At 39.9% G+C, this 25,999-nt stretch overlaps 1 protein-coding gene across 1 annotated transcript in view; it reads right to left on the bottom strand.

Moving 5' to 3' along the window:
• Positions 1-18,244: 18,244 nt before the first annotated feature.
• The window catches only part of slc6a4a (solute carrier family 6 member 4a), a 33,997-nt gene continuing 26,242 nt past the window's right edge, over positions 18,245-25,999 (bottom strand). The window contains exons 12-14 of the mRNA XM_038290512.1: positions 25,419-25,519; positions 25,157-25,324; positions 18,245-19,766 (exon numbers count right to left, since the gene is read on the bottom strand). Of these exons, the coding sequence (XP_038146440.1) occupies positions 19,692-19,766; positions 25,157-25,324; positions 25,419-25,519 (344 nt within the window). The 3' untranslated portion in view covers positions 18,245-19,691. The remainder of the gene's footprint in view (positions 19,767-25,156; positions 25,325-25,418; positions 25,520-25,999) is intronic.

Here is a 25,999-nt window from a genome sequence, read left to right as displayed (position 1 = left end):
AAATCACCGCGAACGTATTGGTTTTAGGTATAAATAATGATCCATTGATTATTCCTTGCTGACCAGACTTTTCCTTTAATGGGGGGATGGTGACCTCTGGAAGACCAACCATTTATTGTATTTGCTGAGTTTTTCACGTGGGTGGGGTGAGGAGGCAGAGGGGGAGGGGGGACGTTAAAGATGCGACGATAGGGAGCTTTGGAAACCTGATGTTGGATCTAAAATAATAATGAAAAAAAATCACCTTTTTTCTCCTCTTCAGTGTCACAGTTTCTCTTAGAAGGTGAACAGAAATATTTTCATCTGATTGAGTTTCTGGCAAAATATTCAGAGAATGGGAGCAGAGAAGAAGGAAGGCCTGGATGGGTGTGGCAGTGAGAGGAGAGGAGGCTGATAGTCTACATCTATCTGGGTCACTGCCTCCTCCTCTTCATCATCATCATCATCTCCTGATTCTGTTCTGGGCACTCCCTCTCCTCTCTGTGTTTTTCCGCACATGTTCATCATTCCTCCAATGAGCCCCGGTGTTCCAGATGCAGAAGACGAAAAGACATACAAGGAAGTAAAATGACATGGTTAATGGACAGCAATGAGTTTATTGTGCTCAGAGAAAGACAGAATTCTGACTTTAATCTCAGAATTCTGAATTTAATCTCAGAATTCTGACTTTAATCTTAGAATTCTGACTTTAATCTCATAATTCTGACTTTAATCTTAGAATTCTGACTTTAATCTCAGAATTCTGACTTTAATTCTGACTTTAATCTCAGAATTCTGACTTTAATCTCAGAATTCTGACTTTAATCTTAGAATTCTGACTTTAATCTCAGAATTCTGACTTTAATCTTAGAATTCTGACTTTAATCTCATAATTCTGACTTTAATCTTAGAATTCTGACTTTAATCTCAGAATTCTGACTTTAATTCTGACTTTAATCTCAGAATTCTGACTTTAATCTTAGAATTCTGACTTTAATCTCAGAATTCTGACTTTAACCTTAGAATTCTGACTTTAATCTCAGAATTCTGACTTTAATCTCAGAATTCTGACTTTATTTTAGAATTCTGACTTTAATCTCAGAATTCTGACTTTAATCTTAGAATTCTGACTTTAATCTCAGGATTCTGACTTTAAGCTCATAATTCTGACTTTAATCTCAGAATTCTGACTTTAATCTCAGAATTCTGACTTTAATCTTAGAATTCTGACTTTAATCTCAGAATTCTGACTTTAATCTTAGAATTCTGACTTTAATCTCAGAATTCTGACTTTAAGCTCATAATTCTGACTTTAATCTCAGAATTCTGACTTTAATCTCAGAATTCTGACTTTAATCTTTGAATTCTGACTTTAATCTCAGAATTCTGACTTTAATCTCATAATTCTGTGGAGCACTCAGCTTCACTGACAAAGATGTGAGTTGTTTGGGACGGCCAGTAATACATTGGTGAAAAATTATGGAATTAGGTGACTTTTTACGTGCCTGAGGGGTCCCTGGTGATGCTATTTCATTAATGAAAGAGCAGAAGGTGATTAAAACAAGAGAGCTGGTTTAGTCTCTGAGATTAAAGTCAGAATTCTGAGAAGACAATCAGAATTCTGACTTTAATCTCAGAATTTGCACTTTTTCCCCCTTATCAAACTGAAATAATATTTAAAAAATCAGTCAACCTTTTTTTCAGTGGTCCAAATCGTCTTCCGAATGGATGCCATGTTGATGCAGCGTGGCCTATTTATTATAAGTAAAGTCAGCAGATGTGTTTGCAACTCCACCTTTAGATTATTTTAATTGCATGGTAATATTACAAAAATAAAGATGCCTTTGGTTTTGTTCTGTCTATAAAAGGCAATTAACCAAATAATTGTAGTCTTTGAGGTGGTAAACAGGAATGAAAGGAAACCTAGATTAGCTGCAGACAGGCTGCTATGACGAACAAAGAAGCTGAAAAAGCGAGAGCGAGTTGGAGAAAACGAGATTAGGATTAAGGCAGAGGAAGATTCTGCTTCACAGGCTCTCTGTCAAAGCAAAGACAATCCTTCCTGTAATTAAAGCTCCCATCAGGAGGTTACAACCTTTTATTTGTTTATTCTACTTTAGATTGGATAAATTCGGACAAATCATTTAAGATTTAGTTCTTATTTAATATAAATTCAGAATGGAAATTTCCACACTCCACATAAAAAGCATTTTGGTCAAATAACTGATTTCAGTAAAACGTTAAGTTTTTATAAGATAGATTTAACTGGGGGACATTAAAATAATTTTTTTATTTTCTTAGGCTGATCAGAGGATCTTTTAAAGTAGTAAGCACTGCAGTAACCCACAAGTATAAACACAGTGCTGTGAAAAAGTACCTGCTCTTCATATATTCCTCTCTTAAAGCAAAATATAATAATTGAACATTTCATTTACTGTGGGGAGATGAAAAAAAATCTAAATATCCATAAACAGTTCCTGAACCCTCCGCTGTAATGACCTGCTCCACCAAATAATGATAGGAAGAAAATTCTTTACATTTATGGGTCTTTTATTGGTCTTTGACTAGGCCGCCTCACAACCCTCCTAATGCCTTTAAAGTTGAACCCTTAATCAACCCTTTCCTTCAGAAATATCAGACATTATCGAGCATCTCAGCATCTAATTGAGCATATCAGGTGCAAAAAAAAATCAAAGCCTACAAGAAACATATACTTCTCACAGGAAGGCACTGTTATGTTATAATGCTGAAGGTGGCGCCAGTTCATCTCCAACCTGTAAAGAGAAAACAAAAAGCTTTTAACCTCGTTATCCCTTAAAACCAACAGGGGGGGATATGAGCTCATGAAAAACTAGAGGCACTACAGGACAATACAACAGTGAACAACCTTCGATTCATCCTCTGGATTCTAAAACACCCTGCCTTGCAGAAGTTTTTCCACCCTTTAGCTTTCATTGTTCATCCCAGGGCTGCCAATTTGACAGTTTTCTGGGTTTTTTTTTTTATGTTATAATATTTGTTCCCAATAGATGCATCAATATTAGAAAAAAATATATAAAAATAGAAGCCTCATAAAAGAGCTAATCTAGAATAAGTTGCATTTTTAAGGGAAAGTAATAAGAGTTTCCTTTTGTAATTTAGCACCAGTAAAATACATACAGCAAGGCTAAAGAAGGTGCTCTAGTTTTTATATTCATACACAACTATACATATATATATATATATATATATATATATATATATATATATATGTGTATATATATATATATATATATACATATATATATATATATGTATATATATATATATATATATATATATATATATATATATATATATATATATATATATATATATATATATATATATATATATATATATATATATATATATATCACATGTATACAAATATCTGTATAATTATGTAACAAGAACTGGGGGGTTAGTGGGCAGATGGAGAGAGCTAAGTACCTTACTGATAGAAAACCTGCAAAAGACTTTAAGTTCGAACGACAGTCCTAAGATGTGTACCCAAATGAGAGGCAAGACTTGACATGTCATCATCCTATCTGACTGAGTTTAAACAATTTTGAAGGAAAAAGAAATGGGTGAAACATTTAATAATTAGAATAATTCAACTTTATCGATATGAGATGATGAGAATTTTACCTCTGCCATTACCTTTATGGGGCCGCCTTTTACAACTGCTTTTTATATCTCTGCTTCTGTCTCCTTGAACCCCAGTCGGCCTCAGCAGATGGCCGCTCACACTGAGCCTGGTTCTGCTGGAGGTGTCTTCCTGTTAAAAGGGAGTTTTTCCTCTCCACTGTCGCTACAAGCATGCTTAGTGTGAGGGATTGCATTTGAGTCAATGAGTCGATGCAATCAACTGGTTTTCCTTAGATAGAAAACTTCGTATCAATTTGATTGTATGATCTGGTGAACTGGAAAGTGCCTTGAGATGACGTGTGTTGTGAATTTGGCGCTATAGAAATAAACTGAATTGAATTGAATTTAACCCATGCCCTTTGGGAGCAGTGGGCTGCCATTGTGCAGCGCCTGGAGAGCAGTGTGGGGTTAAAGGTCTTGCTCAGAGACCCAGAGTGGCAGTCTGTGAGAGTGGGTTTCAAACTCACAACCTCAGGATTTCAAGCTCTATGCCCTAAGCACTAGGCCACCACTCCCCAGATTGTACTCACTTTACATCGGAATGCAAACGTTTGCATCGTTTAACATGGTTTAGGGTGAAACTATGGAAGCCCTGAAAGGCAAGTGAAACATTTTTTTTCTGCTATCCAAATAATTTCAAACATTTATTTATATCATTGTTAAGTCATGAAACGCAAGTGGGAAGAAAAACAGGCTAAAAATATAGATTTTTTTTTTTCTGAATTGGGGAAATGAAGCAAGATTTTTTTTCCAAGGTTAAGGAAAAATAAACTTATTAAAATAAAACAAAACATATTTCACACTGTTAATTTAAAAAGAAAATGCAATTTTTCACAATAAATTACATTCAGCTATTTTCACTAAAATGTACATGAATAAGCAAACAAATAAAGCCACATATAAATGGTCTATATTTAAATTTTGCTTGTTACTTTATTATATCACTTTATGCTAAGCTTGAAGACCAAGAGAGATCAGTTATGGTGGGTAATTGTCATTGTCCTACAAACAGCTAGGAATTCTACTTTAGTCTATATTACATAAAAACACATGTTTCGCATGATGAAGACACAGTATGGACAACAAATACACAGTTATTGTGGTTCCATTGTATTATATTCTATTTAAAACTAACCATAAGTGGAAAATTGGGATATTTGTTCTTAGAAATCAGCACTTTAACTTATTTAACGATTTAACGAAGGGACAAGTCTTTGCAAATATTTAGCAACCTCTGCACGGTTTCTGAGTCCCTTTGCTAAACTAAATCGGCACAAACGTTAAAAAAACTTGACTGATGTTCACCACCTTAGTTTTGCTTCTTTTAAAAAAAAAATTTGATTGAATCTATTGCTGCCTGGTAACCTGACTCCGCCAGCATATGACGTACTAACAGAGCGACGACGAAAACACAACCACAAGCCAGGCTACTCTTGCTGAAACCAGTCGGGAGAAGAGCAAAAACATCTTTTCCTCTGAGAAAAGCCTCCAGAGCAGTGTTTTGCTCTTCTTTCAGTGAAGAAATACAGTGTAATTCCGATAAAACTTGCTCGATGTCATGATGGGTCTTAGATTCTTAGCCCACATGCAGAACACAACGGAGGCTGGGTAAAAGTTTAACAGAGTTTATTGAATATGCACAAAAACACAAGATCATGAACTGGATCAGGAACTGGTCCGGGCTGGTTCACTGAAGTCTGCAGAGATGATAGTTTGATTAGGAAGCAGGCTGATGAGTTATGAGTCTTTGATAATTCAAGAGTATACCTTGATAGAGTCCGGGCTTCTCTTTGAGAGAGAGGGAACCGTTGGGTCCAGAGACTGTTTGTTCAGCAGAGTCCAAGAGTAGCTGCAGCGTCTTGCTTCTGACTTTAATGGCAGACCTTGATCAGAGTTTCCAGCTCTTAGTTAAGAGCAGCAGGGGAATCCACATAGGAATCTTCAGGTTTGGCTCACCAGGGCAATCTCGGCAGGTTAAGCTCATCCAGAGCTTCAGGTTAGAGACAGGTTTCCTGTGAGGCAAAAACAAGGGAGAGTTAGAATCAGATCTCTCTCAAGAGACAGCTAAGATTCTTCAGGTTCTAGGCTCAGGTCGCTAACCAAACTAGGTCAACACTGCGGCGTCGAAGCAAGGTCTGGCAGCTGGTTATAAAGGGCAGGTCTCTTGATGAGTAGATACGTCTCAGGTGTGCTGGAAGACTCCAGCTCCAGGAGACCCATGGCGCACTCTGCTGGAGGAAGGTGGTACAGCTCCAGATCCCAACACTCGATAGCCACGCTAACGCTAGTTTCATCGGCTGAAGCCGCCATGTTCTTTAGACTGAACTGTCGCGCTTCTCGTTGCGTCACAACTTCAACCCGCCTCAAAGCCAACGCTGATTGGATGTTTGCTCCAAATTTTCTTTAACGGAAAGTAGCCAGACTGATTTGCGAGTGAAACCTTGAAAGCTCGTGAGATCAGGATGGTCTCACGAGGCTAGCTGCCTGGTAGCTCTATCGCACTATATCTACGAGGTAACACTACACTGGAAAAACAATCTACAAATAAGTAACATTTTCTTAAATTAAGTGTATTTACCCTTAATTTGAGTAGGAAAATGAGATAGTTTGCCAATGGAATGAGTATTTTTACCCTTAAAATAAGATAATTAGATAAAAAGCACTTGAAATAAGACAGTGTAATTGTGTTTTCTTATTTTAAATGTAAATTGTCTTGTTCAATTGGCAAAATTTGTCTTTTACCTCCTCAATCCAAGATCAAATACACTTATTTTAATTAAAAATGACTGATCTAGATTTCAATTTTTTCCAGTGTAGATCTCCACCTAACATGACTTTAATTCCTACAATTCCTATTAGTGCAGAGCACCTTTGTGTTGATGTTGGAATTGTAAATAGAAGTAAATATGTATGTATAAAACTATTATTTATGTACTTTTTTCATTAAAATGTATACTTTTATCCTGCGGATGTTCTGTGGATATCTTACTTTCATAGAAATTTGAAAAAGTTGTAGCTCTGAAGGCTTGTGCTTTCTCTCCAGTGCCTTTAGTGGTAGAGTGGAGTATTACAATAAAAATAACAAAAAAATCTCCCTCGCCTTTCAAGACTTTATTGTCATTTTGTAAACACAGAGTGTATGCAAAAAGACATTTCGTTCAATACAGCTCCCAAGAAATGTTCATTTTTAAAGTGCAGCAGTGATAAAATGTAAACAGACTGTATATGATTTACAGTTCCCAACATTTAGGGTTTTTGTTTTATTTTATTATTTTTTTATTCAGGACTAGACAGAAAAAACAATAACTTTGAAATAGTTTGTAAAATGTCTCAGTAGTCTATTTTTGGACTTTTATTTTGAAATCTATCAAGAATAAAACCAATGCTTGTCAGAGAGACTGATAAGCATGGTTTCTATTTTTCTCTTTCGGATCTCATCACTAATATATAAATAAAGCAGATCAAAGAGTTCTTGTTGTACCTAAGCAACACCTTTATGAACTAAAGGATTAGGAAGGGAGGCAAGCAGAGGAGGAGTAAACGACTCTAAGCAAAAAGAGGAGCCTAGTCTACTGAGATAAGATGGTATTCTCCCTTCTTGCAAAATTAGTTCATTAGGGGAGGGAGAGGCAGTCTTTGCAGAGAATCGAGGTTTCTGTGTGATAAAGGGTTGGCAGAGGCAGATTGGAGGTAAAAAAGAGTTTAATTTCCTGTTCTTCAGAGGCAGCGGCGGTATCAGGGAATCAGCAGAGAGGCATGGTGCAGGGGAGATGTGTGAAGACGGACAGAGTAAGTTAGAGAGGTAAATGTCAGAATTTTTCTGCGGAATGAAAGGCTGACCCTGAGTATCGTCAGGAATATTCCCAAGGATTTGATGAGGAAAGGAAAGCAAACTCTGAGTTGAAAGATATGTCAAACTCATCGTCTCTCCCAGAAGTGGAAAGTCAATGCCAGCTCTTGCAAGTGTAAAGGTTATCTATCCTGCAATGATCCCAGAAGGAAATTGCCAGACTAGAAGCTACCACAGATGTGCAGATGTGAGCAAGAGAGAGGCTCTAAAGATGGACACGCGTGGAGAGAGCTCGGGAACTGGTTGACCAAATGAATATGAGAAAGAGGAAAATAAGACGATACGAGACCCGGGAAGAAGAGATGAAATGAGCCGGAGGTCCTGATAGACAGCTGATTGGGACGGGGAAGCTGGAAGACAGGCAGCTGGGCAGATGCTAAGATCACAGGTACAACAGAGGTGGATGGATACGCAGCCTGCGCTGTCGCTGTTTAATATAGATCAGCAGCGATAAGGCAAGGCAGGGAACGCAGAACGTGTCCGTCAGTCAGCGAAACGGAGTTCAGAGGAAATTGCCACAATAAAGCACACACAAATATACGCACATACATTTAGGAGGTCTCCCCTGAACACACAATTCAGTTCGTCTCAAACTGAGCAGAATGGGATGGAGAGCATCTTTGTAAACCTATTTTCAAGCTATGCCACAGATCTGTTCTCAGATTTATGTCTGGACTTTGACTAGACGGTTTCATTATATAAGGAGTCATCGATTTAATGAGATGCATCCCAGCTCTGCATCTTTGTGCGGGGGTCCTTCTGGAAGGTGACATTTCTCCCCGGTCTCAAGTCATCTGCAGCCTGCAACAAACAACTTCTCTTGGATGAGTAAATGACAGTAGTGGACCTTTGCTTTCATTGAACACTGAAAATGCACGCGGTGACAGTAGAGAGTAAAATCTCCCTTTCAACAGGAAGAAACCTCCAACAGAAGCAGGCCTCCTTACCAGGCAAAAGCCCGGTTTATGCTCAGAAACCAGGTCGTCTGCATGTGTGTCACAGTTAAAGCAGATATGCCCCCTCCCCCAAAATTGTTGGTGACTGCAGACAGTGCCACAGATAGCGTCGCACGGAGGAGAGAAAGGAGGCCTCTGATTGGTGAATTCTACATCCGCTCTACACTATGTGTATTTCTTGTTTGGTACCTAAAGTCAAAAGCTGTGGCTCTAGTGCCGTCCACAATGCCTGGCACACCTCTGACACCATCACAGACACAGGGTGGGATTTACCATTAGGCAAAACTAGGCAGTTGCCTAGGGCCCCAAGTTCCTGGGGGCCCCAAAAAACTCCTTTTACATGTATTTCTGCACATTAATTATGTTCTTGATAAAAATCCTTTCACTAAAATGCTAAATGCAGAATGCTGATAATATTAAGTGTGTCTCAGCCCCCCCCTCAGTGTCCACCATATTGGATCAGTCCATTTGCTGCACATGTTCAGAAAGGTCCAAACAAACAGCAGCAAACCCTTTGAAAACAAACGATGCAAAGAGCAGTGTTGCCAACTTAGCGCTTTAGTCGCTATATTTAGCCACTTTTCAGACCCCTCTAGCGCTTTGATTTCTAAAAAGCTCCTAGCGCCAAATCTAGAGACTTTATTCTGCTACTGGAGACTTTGGAGACAACATCTAAAAGCAGCGAACTCTGCTCTCCAGAGCAAGTAGATTGGTAACCCCGCCTCCTGCTCTCCTCCATCTTGTCTGCTGTCATGATTCATGCAGCTATTATTTCATCTAAATGAAAAATGGAGAACAGAGAAGCAGATCATGGCTTGTCTACAGTGAAAAGAAGGACTGGGTTATTTACTTTGGCCTTTTTGGAAACAGGAAGGAGCAATCAGCTAAGTGAGCTTAGTGCTTTGAAAAAAAATCTTTCATTCCTTTAGAGACAGCATGAAAAGTCAGCTGAGTACAAAACATAGAGAGGAAAACAAGAAGAAAAGGGACAAGAAGAGAGGGACACAACCTAGAACAAAGAATGGATGTCTATTCTATTAACATTTCTCTATCTGTAGAATGGATCTGTTTTATATGTTGTCTTTTCACTCCAGAGGGTCCCCTGCCTGTCTTTGCCTAGGGCCCCATATTTCCCAAATTTGCCCCTGCCAAGACACCGCGCAGGTTGCAGTTTGTAGCTCTGTGCGACGGTCTGTTGGTTTGCACCTAAAGAAAAAACACCAGTCTTTCGGAAACACTTACGGGTGAACTGTGTCGTCCGGCGTTGGATGAGGGGTTGTAGACGCAGAACAAGCTTGTCAAACTGACACACGGTCACCCACAATCCTAGCTAGTTCCTGATTGTCCCTCTTGCATTGTAGTGTGGAAAAGCTGCGCAGACCATGCTCCAAAATTTGGCATAAATCAAAAATATCTGCGTCATGCCTGCAACAAGCTAACTGCGACACACTGCTGTGGGCGGACAACCAACCCTTTACTCGGGGTGCAAGGAAAGAAACACAAAAGGAACATAGAATCACTTGTCCATAAAAACTTTCTAGGGTTGAAGAGAGAAACACAAAAACTGTTACTAGAAGAGGTAACAGTAAACTAGCTCCACAGTGGGATCTCTCTCTGTGAAAGAAACAATTTAGTGGACCGGGTCTGAGCCAATTTCCTCATCTAAAAGGATGAACGAGAGCAGATACAGTTAATCACACTAAAAACTGAGCCCATATCCAGGAAAGAAACAGGACAAAGCATTGAAAAAAAGACCCAACTCCAACATCTATAAACCAAGGTGTTGATGGCAGCAGGATGAAGTGACTCCAGGGTGGAGTGACAGCCAAACAGGCCCAGGGGCCAATAGCAGAGAGAATATAAAGTTATGGATTGAACTTACAAATACTGCAGAATGGGGAAAATATAGACGAATTGAATCGGATTATTATGAAATATCAGCTGTGCTGCTGCCTTGAGATGACATGTTGTGAATTTGCTCTATAGAAATAAACTGAATTGAGATTAAATTGAATTTATGTTTGTAGTTTTACCATTTAAAACTGTCTCAATAATCTAAATTCTGATCGACCTTAATTGTTCACATTAGACTTGGTTGCATAATGTCTGCATATGTCTTGCATTAGCTTGGAACCTATTACTGATTATCCTTGCAGCAGTGATATAATCTTCTGTCTTTACTGCTTGCTCCACACTGTGTATTTTTTGTTTGTTTGTGTGTGTTTGTTTCTGTCTGCATGTGGACACAAAGCTGCTTGCTGTAGCTGTTGATTGCAGACTTTAGTAACTGGATTAATCAGTGTTGACAAGACGCCGTCATGTTTTGTGCAGATGCACGATGCGGCACACATGGTTTGGCAGAGGATTCACGATTCTCCTGGCAGGCAGAAACAACCAGGATTTAAAGAGAGTCAGAGCAACAGATGATCGCGGCTCCTCTGCGGCCTTTGAGCGAGACCCCTCCCCCTCCACACAGCAGCGCCTGTCCTAAATTAGTTAAGTCATAACAGAGTATTGTGGATTTCTTGATAAATTGGAGTGCTGTAATTTTTTTCACACGCTCATCATGGCTGTTGTGCATCAAACCTGTGCTGTTACCTCATTCCACAGTCATCAGAACCAACGAACAACTGGGAGTCTGTTGGCCTTCATGAATACGTTGGTAGAGAATGCCAGTTACATCAACATTGCTTCTTATTGATGCCTTTTGTGTCTCTGCTTCTTTCTGTATGTCTGCTTCCGTCTCCTTGAACCCCAGTCGGCCTCAGCAGATGGCCACTCACGCTGAGCCTGGTTCTGCTGGAGGTTTCTTCCTGTTATATTGGAGTTTTTCCTCTCCACTGTCGCTACAAGCATGTTTTGTGTGAGGAATTGTATTTGAGTCAATGAGTTGATGCAATCAACTGGTTTTTCTTAGATAGAAAACTGACTGGATGATCTGGTGAACTGTAAAGTGCCTTGAGATGACATGTGTCATGAAATGGCGCTATAGAAATAAACTGAATAGAATTGACACGGGTCCAGTTTTACAGAATATATAATAAGAGAAGATAGAAAACAGAGAGTCACTTATGCAGAATGTTGGGAAATTGTATGCTAAAACCAATGGTCAACTACAGTTACTAACGCAGGGACTTGGTTTCCAAGATTTGAAGACGTTTCTCTACCTCTCCAGGAAGCTTTCTCAATTCAAATGTCTGGATCAGCAGTGAGTTTGAGTTTCAAGTTTCAAGAATTTATTGTCATTGTCAAAAAAAAAGGCAACGAAATTGTGTTTGGGGTACAATACTTAGTAGCAGCAAGTTCCAAGTAAAGTGCACAAGAGGTAAAAGTGACACCAGTGCTTGACCCCCCCCCCCCAGCCCCCCCCCCCCTCCATCCCACTTAAAGTGCAGCAAAGATTATTAAGTGCCATAATGCTTGCCACCCCAACACACACACACACACACACAGGATAAATACACAGCTCCCAACCAGACTATAATAAGGGGGCCCTAATGAATAAGGCAAAACATTCGGAATTCAGAATTTAGGCAGTCCATTCCTAAAGTCCTGTGAATTCAAGAGTCTTATGGCCTGGTGGTATAGGCTGTTGGCCAGTCTTTTGGTCCGGCTCTGAAGGGACCTGTACCTTTTACCTGATGGTAGAAGTTGGAACAAGTGATGGGCAGGATGGTGGCTGTCACGCATGATGTTCTGCACTCTCCGTAGACAGCATGTGGTGTAGATGGAACTAATCTCTGGGAGAGGCATTCCAGTGATATTCCCTGCTGTTTTCACCACACGCTGGAGTGCCTGCTGGTCTGCTTTGGAGGAGCTAGAGAACCACACTAGGAACCCATAAGTCAGAACACTGCTGATGGCACAGTTGTAAAAGTTCACCAGCAGTGGCCTGGGGATGTGGTAGCTCCTCAGCTTCCTCAGGTAGAAAAGGCGCTGCTGGGCCTTCCCAACAGCAGAGGCGATGTGAGTGCCCCAAGACAGGTCCTCCGCCAAGGTCACCCCTAGGAATTTAAAAGTACTGACCCTCTCCACCACCTCTGAACTGATGGAGAGGGGTTCGTGCTTTTTAGGCTGTTTTTTCCTAAAGTCCACAATCATTTCCTTGGTCTTTTTGGTGTTAAGAGCAAGGTTGTTGCTGTCACACCATGATGCCAGATGTTGCACCTCAGCCCTGTAGTCCCTCTCATCGTTGTTGGTGATGAGGCCCAGGACGGTGGTATCGTCAGCAAATTTGACGATCAGGTTGGAGGGAGAAGAGGCAGAGCAGTCATGTGTGAACAGGGTGTAGAGCAGAGGGCTTAAAACACACCCCTAGGGCGCGCCGGTGTTTATGGAAAGAGTGGAGGAGATGTTGTTGCCCACTCTGACCCTCTGTGTACGATTGGTGAGGAAGTCCACAGTCCAGTTGCACAGGGTGGTGTTGAGTCCCAGTTGGTGAAGTTTGTGGCGGAGTTTGTAGGGCCGAATGGTGTTGAATGCTGAACTGTAGTCCACAAAGAGGAGGCGAGCATAGGTGTTTTGGTGCTCCAGATGCTCCAGCAGTGTGTGGAGCACGATGGCGATGGCGTCCTCTGTGGAGCGGTTTTCCCTGTAGGCAAACTGGTGTGAGTCGTGTGATGGTGGAGTTGCGGCTTTGATGTGCTTTATGACCAGTCTCTCCATGCACTTGGCGGGGATGGGAGTGAGTGCCACAGGCCTGTAGTCGTTAAGGCCTGTGACATGGGACTGTTTGGGAAGGGGGACTATTGTGGCGGCTTTGAAGCAGGCTGGTACCCATGAGGTGGACAGCGAGATGTTGTAGATGGAGGTGAGGACGTCTGTGAGTTCCGCAGCGCAGTCTTTGAGCACCCGGCCCGGTACACCATCCGGCCCGGGCGCTTTCCTGATGTTGATGCGGCGGAGAGCGCACCTCACCTCGTGGGAGAGGGGGGAGGGCAAGGTCGGTGTTCTCCTTGTCGAAGCGGGCATAAAAGACATTTAAATCCTCCGCCAGGGTGGGACTGTTGGCTGGGGTAGATGGTGTTTTCTTTTTGTAGTCAGTTATGGCCCTGATGCCCTCCCACACCTGCCTGGGATTAGCCGTGTCTGCAAATCGGGCTTCGATGCGCCTCCTGTGATGTTGTTTGGCAGACTTGATGCCCCTCCTCAGCGCAGTCCTGGCCCTGCTGTATGCCTCAAGGTCACCAGACCTAAAAGCACGATTCCTAGCTCTGAGGAGCTGCTGTACTCCGTGTGTCATCCAAGGTGGAGTGTTAGGATACACACGGCTTTGTTTCCAAGTTGTAACATTGTCCAAACAGAAGCAGATGTAATCTAGAACAGAGGTGGTGTAATTGTCCAGTATATCCCGCGTTACTGTGCCCTGCTCTCTGAAAACATCCCAGTCTGTGTGGTGGAAACAGTCCTGTAGCATAGGAACAGCGCTCTCTGGCCATATTCTTACAGTTCGGACGGTGGTCTCAGCACTCTTGATTTTGGGTGTGTACTGTGGGTGCAGCAGGAGGGAGAGGTGGTCTGACAAACCCAGGTGAGCTAATGCCTGGGCTCTGTAAGCATCTGCTACATTAGTATACACCTAAGTCTTATATAGACAAAGCCTTGTATCGCTTGGAAACATGCAAATGGAACCGAGGAGCGGGTCGTTAGGTTCCATTGTTAGCCTGTAATACCTGAAACCTGTCTGTGACTGTTAAGGGTCGGTCTTTAAGGAGGTATTGTTCACCGTCTGGAACAAAGCATCTACCCGCTCCAGCCGGTGAACAATACCTCCTTAACGACCGACTCTTAACAATCATAGACAGCTTTCAGGTATTACAGGAGACAATCCCCCCCTTAACGGCAATCCCCCCCCTTTAATGATCGACCTTCAGAACCATAGACAGGTTTAAGATATTACAGGCTAACGTTGGAACCAAACGACCCATTCATCGGTTTCCATTTGCATGTTTCCAAGCGATACAAGGCCTTGTCTATATAAGGCCCCGTCCACACGAAGTCAATACGAACACGAAACGCTAATATTTTCCAGAACGTTTGTCGTAAAGACGGAGACATAAAATAAATGTGATCGTCCACACGAATGCATGGAAACGCTGCAAAATGTATGCCAGGCCTGTAAGTGGAGCTGTGGTCCCAAAGCAAAAATAGTCGATGAAATGTTGGGCATGCGCACTAATATTTATACATGGTTGCCCTGCGGGTCCATTTTTGTGGTTCAGTCAAACTCAGGTGCTGAACTATGTCGTCGATATTGCTCTGTTCTTCCTGGAGATATTCCAGAAGAAGAAGATTCTGTTGTAAGCCCGACAGCAGGGTGAATAGCATGAGCAGCAACCATTCAACACAGTACGGCGCCATTGTTGTTGTGATACTGTGTCACGCATGTGTGTTTAGAGGTGACGCTATGACGCATGCGTGTAAGAAAAGAAATGCGGTTAGAGCTTAAAGATGGAAACGCGAAAATGGCGTTTCAAAATCTTCCCACTCTGAAGGCTGAATAAAAAAAAGATCGTTTACAGACCCCCGAAACGCCGGCTTCGTATGGATGAGAGGCTGGTTTGGTGAAAAATGTGTGCGTTTAGGCCAGGGTTTGACTTCGTGTGGACGGGGCCTAAGACTCAAACTCACTGCGGATCCAGACATTTGAATCCTGGAGAGGTGGAGAAACGTCTTCAAATCTTGAAAACCAAGTCCAGTGGATATTTTTTGAACTTTTACGGAATGACTATGACCTGGATGACTGAGAATCTTCATCAACTTGCTAACTCATGGTGTGGATTTGGTGGGAAATATGTGGTCAGGTTGTTTATCACATCTTCGGATGTAAAATACTGCCCTGGGGAACAGCGATGAAACCAATTTGAGATAAAAAAGTGCTTTCCTACAATATTCTTGGTAGTGAGTTAAAAAGCAATTACCAGGAAGCAGAAACTATATGTTTTTACCAGCCAACTGGATGTTTGGGTGGCAGAAATCCCCTTTTCCTCCTTTTAACATTTCAATGTAAAAGTCTAAACTTGCTACTGTAGCTCTACAGGGACTTAAACTAAACCCAGATGCCCTAGTCAGACAAAACTGAAACAGATGTTTCAGCAGCGGCCACTTCAGGTGGATCGAACATGAAGCGAAAGATGAAAGGTCACATTTTACTTTTTTTTTAAAGTGACCCTAGTGCAGAGACTAAAATGGCCAAATAAAGAGACAAAAAAAACTTACAGATGGTCTTGCAGAAAGAGAAAAGGTTACAGAGCATGGGCACAGATACAATAGGGTACAATCATCCCAATAGAGAATTGAAACAGAAAACGGAAGAGATGAGCTTACTGTACATACTGAGGGACAAATGACAGAGTACAGAGGAGTTAATCTGGGGAAAATTTGGAGAAATCGGGAAAGAAGAAGCACAGGGAATATGTTGGGAAGAGTGATGGTTATACTCTTACAGCTGCACAGATCCTTCCTACCAGCAGCTGGAAGATTCTAGAACCACCACAGTTCCCAACAACCTCAATAAGTTGTTCCATTCATGCTGATTTTGCAGTTTCTACCTTAGTCAGTTAAATAACATGCTGCTGTCATTTTGCACATTTCTGATGTTGCTGCTATGTTCAAATATCCATTGCAGATACAGAAAGAGAGTTCACGACTCTACGGAAACCGCGGCAGACCAAACCAGACGAAAGTGCGCATTCAGCTCGGCAAAGAACTCATGCTCTTCCTCAACACTGAAGTCCTCAGACATTTTTCTTTCGTTGTTTCGTTCTTTGCACAGGTAAACAGCACATTTCTTCTTCTACGCTTGCATTATCGGCAGAGCAGACGCTGAATGCGCACTTTCATCTGGTTTGGTCTGCCGCGGTTTCCGTAGACTCGTGAACGAGCTTTCAGGAAATCCTATACACTACTGTTTATGCTCTAAAAACATTCTAAATGACTTAGTTTCGAGTAAATTCTGGATGCTACCCACTCAGGACACTTGGAATACATTGGACGAGCAGTATGGAGGAATATTGACACGTTTTTTGTGGACTTTTATGGACCTTTCTGTCTCGGGCGCCATGGACCTCCATTATTTGAATGTCAGCAGACAGCAAGAAGCCTCCCAGATCTCCAGATGCATTTGAGATATCAAAAAAGTACTCCAGAGTGTTGTTCAGCATGGGGGTGAGTAGAAAATGAAGGCTAATCATGTTTTGGGTGTACTATTCCTTTAAGCTGACCCATGGTCTTTCTGTTAAATCTATAATAGAATTTAAAATCTTCCTTTCCACTTATAAAGCCCTAAATAACCAAACTCCATCTTAAATCAAACTTGTGCACATTCAGACTGATTAGAGATTACTTACCGTTTTGTGCACTCCATGATCTTTTCCCATCTAAGTTACTTCATTAGTTCTTGGTCACAGGCCACAAGCACTACTATCAAGCCTCTTCAGATGATACATAATAGAGCTATAAAAATCTTAGATTAAAACAAAAAACAATCAGGTCCCATCACTGTGTTAATCTGAACAATTTAAAAATGCTAAATTTTGAGAACTTTGTCAAATATGCTCAGTTAAAACTGGTTTACAAATGCTTGCACAATCAGGCCCCTAAGGTTTTGAGTGACTGTGTAGTTCCTCTCAGAGCTGTTGGCTCAGTCACAAGAGGAGCTCACTGTGGAAACTGTCAAGTACCCAGATGCAAAACTTCCTACGTTCAATCAGCTTTCACTGTCAAGGCACCAAAACATGGAATACATTACATGCAGAACTGAAGGGAGAGTCGAACTGGGTCCTTTTTAAACATAAACTTAAATACTTTTTATTGAGAGGTCAGACACGTGAACATTAATAATCTAACTGACCTGATCTTGTTTCTGTGATGTTTTAGTGTGTAATTTGTTCTGTTGTTTCTTGTTTACAGTCACTGTGTTTTGTGTAAAAGCCTAACTGGGGACAGGCATTGAGAATTAGCCTTAGCTAAAATGTTGTAGTGTGTGACATGAATAATGAAACATACTTGTCCTTATCAAATAAACGAATAAAATAAAAAAAATAAATCAGAGATCCAATTGCTCCGTATGTTCCCAAACGAACGTCCAATCAGCGTTGGCTTGAGGCGGGTTGAGGTGTGACGCAACGAGAAGCGCGACAGTTCAGTCTAAAGAACATGGCGGCTTCAGCCGATGAAACTAGCGTTAGCGTGGCTATCGAGCAAGTTTTATTGGAATTACAGAGTATTTCTTCACTGAAAGAAGAGCAAAACACTGCTCTGGAAGCCTTTTCTCAGAGGAAAATATGTTTTTGCTCTTCTCCCGACTGGTTTCGGCAAGAGTAGCCTGGCTTGTGGTTGTGTTTTCGTCGTCGCTCTGTTAGTACGTCATATGCTTCGTTGAACTGATTGGTTTATTTGGCCCGTCTATCACCAACATAGGCCAATCAGCTAACCAGTATTTTCGCCCCTTACCAAAACTACTTCAACGGAAGGTTTCCAGATGGATATGCGGAGCAAATCCATCTGGCGGAGTCAGGTTATAGCTATGCTGCTATAGACTTAGTCTGCTGGACGACATAGGGACCACTTTTCCTCGTTCTGATTCATTCTATCTCTATTTTCCCTTTCTGCACCATTTTTAGTCCAGCTAATAGGTGTGAGGGGGGAGGAGCTGTATTAAATTATATTTAAAAACAACAATGACAAAAAACAGACATATGAAACAAATAGGTCAATCAATTTCTGTTAAAAAGAAATGAAAGCTGGAATTAAGACAGCTGGAAAAAGTAACAAATTCGCAGGACAACCATTAACTTCCATATATCTTTATTATTATTTTTTATTTTCCATATAATTATATATTCTTCATTCTATACAGATGATTCTCAGTACAGCCGTGTATTGACATACATAGATCTTACATAAGCATCGAGCGATAGAAAGAGAAGGGGAGGTTTACGCTCTTTATGAAATGTTTTGGCATTTAACAAGACCACATGAGTTCACGTCACGGACACACTCTCTCTCACACACGCACACACTTACCCACTTACACTCACGCACCACGGCACACATAAAGGTGCTTCTGACCATCACACAAGCACTGAACGCACATGCAGTTCCACGTCCATGGAAGGAGGAAGCAGGTGTTCACACGATAAATTACACCAATACCAAGAGGGACTAGTCATTTCACATGTAGATGGACGGTTCTCCCACAGATTTTATGTCCTGCTCGTGCACACACACTCTCAAAAAAACACACATAAAAGCAGGCACACATTTTTTCTGTTTTTTTGTTAGGGTTGTATGTAAAGGAGCTTAAATGCTGTTTTTTTTCCCCCCCACAACAAAAATATGATGATGGTTATGGTATTAGCTCTGATCTGTATTTGGCTTCTATCATTGGGATGAAACACCGTTTCACCATGACAGTGCAAGAACACGTAAGGTGAGGCAAAGTGACAGCACTGACACATTCAGAAATAAATACATTTATTTTATATTGCAGTCTCTGAGTTAACACGATTGTTGTGTTTGTTTGTTTTGTTTTTTTCCTGTCTGGGATTCATTTCCCTCTGGATGATATAACAGTCAGTCATGTACGCATCAAACACACGGTCCAGTCACACACTCATGCCACAGTGCTTCACAGTGTAGGGACCTCTTTGCAAAAGTCTGCCAGTTGCTCCAGATTCCATCAGATCAACACAGTCAACAACAGCATGACAACAGCAACAGTTATGAAACAGAAACAGAACAAATTTGGAATATTTGGCTTCAGTAACAGATGTAAAAATACCTGAATTTTGCTACATATTAGAAAGGATAACTTAACAGTATTTATATGAGACTAAAGTCATAGATAATGAGAATGCAGAATAGTGTTTACATGTGACCTGCCCTAACCGAGCTGCATGAGCAGGATCTCCTGTCTGGCTGTGTGTTTTTATTGTCTAAACCAACACATGACTGTATCGTACTTAAAAGCTTACAAAACATCTGTTACTTTATCGCTTTGGAGTTTTAAAGGAAGGGACATGAAGCTCTGCGTGCCCCAAACTCCGAGGATTAGGGTTTTAAAGTAACTAAAATGTTCTTGCAAACTAAATCGACGTGGGAATGAGTAGAAGAGATGTTTGAAAAGATGCAAGAATGGTTGCAGACAGCCCCCTTCCCCTGTAGTTTTGCTGTATGTGCAGAAGATGGCGCTCCAGGTAGCTGGGACCTGCGCCTTGTTGTGGTAACAGGTTTGGTCAGATTGCGTTGGTCACAAATAAATCTCTGTGGCTGTTGCTGCTGGGCTGGGGAGTGATGCTTTTCAACAGGCGCTGGGAGGAAGGAAAGACAAACGACAAAATCAATTAAGAAGAAGAAATGATCCTGTGACTAAAGATGGAGGATCTGATACGCAACAGGAGATTCAAAGGAAACTGGAATAGAAGAACCATAGAAATGTATGTTTCTGGTTGATATTTAGACCATTTCTTGTGTCCCAGCTTTGAAATGCACAAAAAAAAAAAAAAAATCCACAAATGCCTAAGATGCACCTAAGATAGATAAGTAATATTCTTTTTTGTTTCTGCATTTTTTACTTTATTTTATTTATTTATTTATTTTTTCCTACTTGCTTTGATTCTGTTTTATCTTCCTGTATTTTAATCATTTTGCATTGTCTTTGTACTGAATTGTGCTATAGAAATAAACTTGCCTTGCCATAAGTCATTTAGAGCAGGCAAAAAAAAAAATTCCAGGTAAACTCCTTCAGTTTTCTTAGTTTATTAACTCCTCAGGAAAGCAAAGAGAAGAGGACAAACATTTCCTCCATGCTTCTCTTGCGCTGGTTTAAAACCATTGGCCCACCCAGATGCATGCTGGTCCTGCCACTGACAGCCTGTTTAAAAACTGAATTTGAACAAAGAAACATAACTAAATAACCAAAACAACATAATCTCAAAACAGATATCAACAATAAAGTATAACAAATAAACTTAGCTAAATTATCCACAATAATAAACTTAGTTAATTAGTGAAAAATAAAATAATTTGCTCCTACATAAGGTGACCACATTTCCAGCTCGTAGATAAAAATAAATACATTTCATGAAAATTAAAACAGGAAATGGGGACAGTGGTGCATTTATCTATATTTAAATATGAAGTGTAAAATCCAGGAATGCGCCTCTTCTATTTCCTTGATCAAATTAATCAATCTATAGTGTTTATTAGTCATTAGTGGTCATTCAGTCTCCTCTGACTGACTGACTGTGAGCAACATAACATTGTGTTCAGGGACAGGCCAGTTTGCAGTCTGTGGAATTTCCCTCTTTTTCCATTCCACAAAATTAAAATGAAACTTTATTATATGTATAAAAATTGAAAAACATAAATCTATTTTTTTATATTGATCACTATAAAATGAAAGCGGCTCCAGTTGTTTATACTGTTTTCTGGACAGTTGAAATGCATTGGGTCGCCTCCAGCAGCCTGTATTAATATCTGCGTCAACATTAAAAAAGTTTAGTTACATTTTTATATAAATGTTAAATTACAACCATTAAAACATCTATAAACCTGGATCATTCTCATGAGCAGCTTATAGCAGCCACACCAAAAATCCATGTTTTGTCATTACACGTATGGATGAATGAAAAATAAGCTTTCAAGGCATAAAAATAATGTGTAATTTAATAAATTTATAGTGAAACCTAAAAGGAACATATTTTCAGAATCTTAAACCTATTTTCTATTCATGTGCACATAGATACATCTGTGCTTTATGTTTTTAAAAAAGCTGGTATTATTTTGATTGGATGTAAATGTAAAGTTTAAAGTTCATGTGTATTTAACTTCTTCACGTTCTGATCATTGATCATTCATAAAATGGTAAAATTGGGGACATTTAGCTTTAGCTGGGGCCAGGTGGTCCAAAACGGGGACTGTCCCTGGAAACTGGGGACGTCTGGTTACTGTTCTCCTACACCATTTATTTCCTTTTTCATAAAATAGCTAAAATCCTTGGAAATAGTGAAATGGGCTTTTGCTGACATCACACTCCATTTCCTTTCCTTTCCAACCATCAAAAAGTTAAGTTATCATCCTTTATATAATGATTTTTTTTTATGAGATTACAGTGTGATATTTTTCAAACAAGGTCTCTACATCTCTCAAATACCATTGTAGTTAAAACAGGTAGACTTTGTTTTTGAGATTCGTGATCTAAAGTAATAAATAGTGAGATTATTTAGTTTTCTAAGCATTTTTAATAGTGGCGACTAATAAAAAACGTCTTCTCTGTGGCGGCAGAAGTCACACCCAAAAAAGCACGATTCATTTTCACAAAAAATACTAAAAGACATGGTTTAAACATGGTCTGAGAATTTTCCATACTACTTTTTGAAATTGAAAAAAATAGTAAAAATTGAAGTGACTGACCGCGAACGGACATTATTTATAACGCAAAAAATTCCCAGATTTCAACATATATATATATATATATATATATATATATATATATATATATATATATATATATATATATATATATATATATATATATATATATATATATACACTACCTGGCCAAAAAAAAAAAGTTGCCACCTGTATTCAACTAAGCAAATATGTAGGAGCCTCCTATTGGATAATTACTGCATGGGCGATTATCTTTCAGCTGGCAACAAGTTATTTAACCCCAACTGGTGCAATGACTTGCTTCTCATTTCCTAAACAACCATGTCAAAAGACACATCCTGTGGTCGTGGAAAAGATGTTAGTCTGTTTGAGAAGGGTCAAATCATTGGCATGCATCAAGCAGAGAAAACCTCTAAAGAGATTGCAGAAACTACTAAAATTGGGTTAAGAACTATCCAACGCATTAATAAAAACTGGAAGGATAGTGGGGACCCATCATCTTCAAGGAAGAAATGTGGCCGGAAAAAAATCCTGAATGATCGTGATTGGCGATCACTTGAACGTGTGGTGAGATCAGATCGAAGAAAAACAACAGTAGAACTCAGGGCGATGTTTAATACTGAAAGTAAGAGCATTTCCACACGCACAATGCGAAGGGAACTCAAGGGATTGGGACTGAACAGCTGTGTAGCCGTAAGAAAACCACTAATCAGTGAGGCTAACCGGGAAAAAAGGCTTCAATTTGCAGGGAGCATAAAGATTGGACTGTGGAGCAATGGAAGAAGGTCATGTGGTCTGATGAGTCCAGATTTACCCTGTTCCAGAGTGATGGGCCAATCAGGGTAAGAAGAGAGGCAGGTGAAGTGATGCAGCCGCCATGCCTAGTGCCTACTGTACAAGCCTGTGGGGGCGGGGTTATGATCTGGGGTTGCTGCAGTTGCTCAGGTCTAGGTTCAGCAACAGTATTTGCTCAAAGATTGAGGTCAACTGACTACCTGAATATACTGAATGACCAGGTTATTCCATCAATGGACTTTTTCTTTCCTGATGGCACAGGCATATTCCAAGATGACAATGCCAGGATTCATCGGGCTCAAATTGTGAAAGACTGGTTCAGGGAGCATGACACATCATTTTCATACATGGATTATTGTATTTGTATATATATATATATATATATATATATATATATATATATATATATAGTTAGAAATATTTTATTTATACTCCGTTTGTGTTTCATGGGTTGTGTTCTAACCAGAGATGGCAAAAGTACTCACTTTCCGTACTTGAGTAAAAGTACAGATACTTGTGTTAAAAAATACTCTGGTAAAAGTGGAAGTACTGATTAAGCTTCTTTACTCAAGTAAAAGTAACAAAGTACAGGCTTGTAAATTTACTTAAAGTATAAAAGTAAAAGTAGAAAGCACTTTTTTCATGCCATTGCCTACATTTTAAATGGATGTCTGCCAATAGGACTAGATCTCCGTTGTGTTAATTTTCAATCATCTGGTCGTCCATGCTACTATGCTAACGCCACAGCCACCAAGCTGCAATGATTTACCGCGAATGAATACCGCCGAATCTGTCGATTCATCTTGTAGTGGTGTGTCAAATGCAACGTAGATTCCCATCCAATTAGATGGAATTTGGTATTGATGACGGGAAAAATAATAACGGTAACTCCATTGAAATGATTCAAAACTAAAGTAATGAGCCAATTTTTTAAAATGTAAGGAGTAGAAGTAAAAAGTCGCCATGAAAATAAGTAGTAAAGTAAAGTAAAAATATCAGAAAAATCTACTTGAGTACAGTAACGAAGTATTTGTACTTCGTTACTTCCCATCTCTGGTTCTAATGAACTATTATGATGTATAATGTGTGATTCATCTTTTATTAACTCTTGCTTAAGATTGTTCCAGATAAAGGTCATGCAACGGACGGGTTGTGAAGGAGACCTGAACAGCCTCTATCACATGTTTAGAAGAAACATGTGTTCTTGGAACAATTCAATTGTAAAACAACCACATGCTTTCTTCTAACATATGTGCTGAGGTTTAAAGTAAGATCCTTTTGTTTCCCCTTTCCCTTTAGTTAAATCTCAGCTGATGTAATTAGGGACATCCCCTTTTCTTCAATAAATGCCGAGCAGAAAGCTGAAGACTGCAGAGTGGGTTGGAGATTTGTAAACTCTGCAGTCTCCTTCCTATTCTCCTCGCGAGTAACTAAATGTATGTATGTATGATATTTTAGGTGCTTAACATATATTAAGCATGACATATATGACATTTATATATATATATATATATATATATATATATATATATATATATATATATATATATATATATATATATATATATATATATATATGATTGTTTTATACACTTTGTTGGGTCCAAAATGTATAAATATTTACTTCCAGTTACAATGCCAACCTCGACATGAAAGGATTCTGCACTAGCAGAAATAGTATGTGAGAGTCATGTTTGTTGGAGCTAATTAGCATTAGCATTCTGGCAAACAGTGCAGAATGAAAGTAGGTGAGTGCAAATGCTCCACTAACTTTATCTTTCGCCTTTTAAATCAGTTTATAATGCAATAATAAACTGCAATAAATGTTGACTCATCTGCCCTCCTGATCTACATGGTGGCGGCTTCCTTTCCTTCTAACTCATATGTACACAAACTCAATACTCCTATTTGTTGACTTATGTCGATCCCTTTGTGTGAGTTGACAGCGCTGGACGGACGCCAGAGACAGTCTGTCCGCGAGTCTCTTTGATGTCCCTCTCCCTTCTGTCAGCTCTAAATACACCGTCATGAGTGATGATTTATTAAGACTTTATTTTTTTATTTAATGTGTGATTGCCCGAAAAAAAGGAAAGAGTGCTGCTTTTACTGCATTCAGAAATAAAATTTAGAATACATCATAGAATAGATGGTGTATCATCTCTTTTAACTTTGTTGTCGGTAACATGAGAGGCTGGACTTCAGGGCATCAGTGTGCGTTTGGGAGCATGGTGCATGTGTCTGATCTAGATGCTGCTTTTTCTCTCTAATCTCTGGTCTGCACTTCCTCCTTTGATCCTGATCCCAAGTCATGTGTTCACAGCAGAAGGGAGACCCTGACAGCTCACAGCAAGCAGCGGCCTACAGGCAGTCCTTGTTTCTCGAGTAAGTGGCAGACGTTCGTAGAAAAGACATGATAGGATAAAAACTGAAGGAAATGGAAACCTAAGTACAGCGAGGAAACACAGGACAACTAAAACAAACAGAAAAGACGTTTAAAATGATACTTTCTCACCTGCTTGAATGTACCCTTAGCATTCAGTAAGTGGTAGACCATATAAGCAGGCACACAGATGAATGAGGACACGCCGATGCAGTAACCCAGGGCAGTTGTCCATGGTGGGTATTGGTAGTGGAACAGCTTCACCTCTGGAGGGAACGCCAGGAAACTGATGATGATAAACTATGTAGGACCACAAAAAAAGGGGAAAAAACAATCATGAAATGTTCAGATAACTGTCTCCTTTAGCAAAGTTCACCAAATGTTTGAGACTGACCAGAAGGAAACAGGGACAGATGGCCACCCAGCAGATCCTCCAGAACCCACCCGGATAGAAACCCAGCATGAGCTGGATGTCGTTGCAGAAACGGTTGGTACCTATAGAAGCACATAGAACCTGTAACGTCAATTATCAGGGATACAATTTATAAACTCATTTGAATCATATAATTCAATTCGATTCAGTTTATTTCTATAGCGCCAATTCACAACACGTCATCTCAAGGCACTTTACAGTTCAACCAGATCATACAGTCAAACTGATTCAAAGTTTTCTATTAAGGAAAACCAGCTGATTGCATTGATCCATTGACACACTGCAAAAACCATCTAGAAATAAGTACAATATTTCTTAAAATAAGTGTATTTACCCTTAATTTTAGTAGGTAAATAAGATGATTTGCCAATGAAATGAGCATTTCTACTCCTAAAATAAGATAATTAGATAATATTCACTTGAAATAAGACAAAGCAATTGTTTTTTTCTTATTTTAAATGTAAATTGTCTTGTTCCATTGGCAAAATGTCTCACGTATCTCCTCAATTCAAGAAAAAATTAACTTAATTTAAGCAAAAATG

Source organism: Cyprinodon tularosa, unplaced genomic scaffold (genome assembly GCF_016077235.1).
Source record: "Cyprinodon tularosa strain WSP-4 unplaced genomic scaffold, ASM1607723v1 ctg282, whole genome shotgun sequence".
Classification (NCBI taxonomy): Eukaryota; Metazoa; Chordata; class Actinopteri; order Cyprinodontiformes; family Cyprinodontidae; genus Cyprinodon; species Cyprinodon tularosa.
This window is presented reverse-complemented; position numbering and strand designations above follow the sequence as displayed.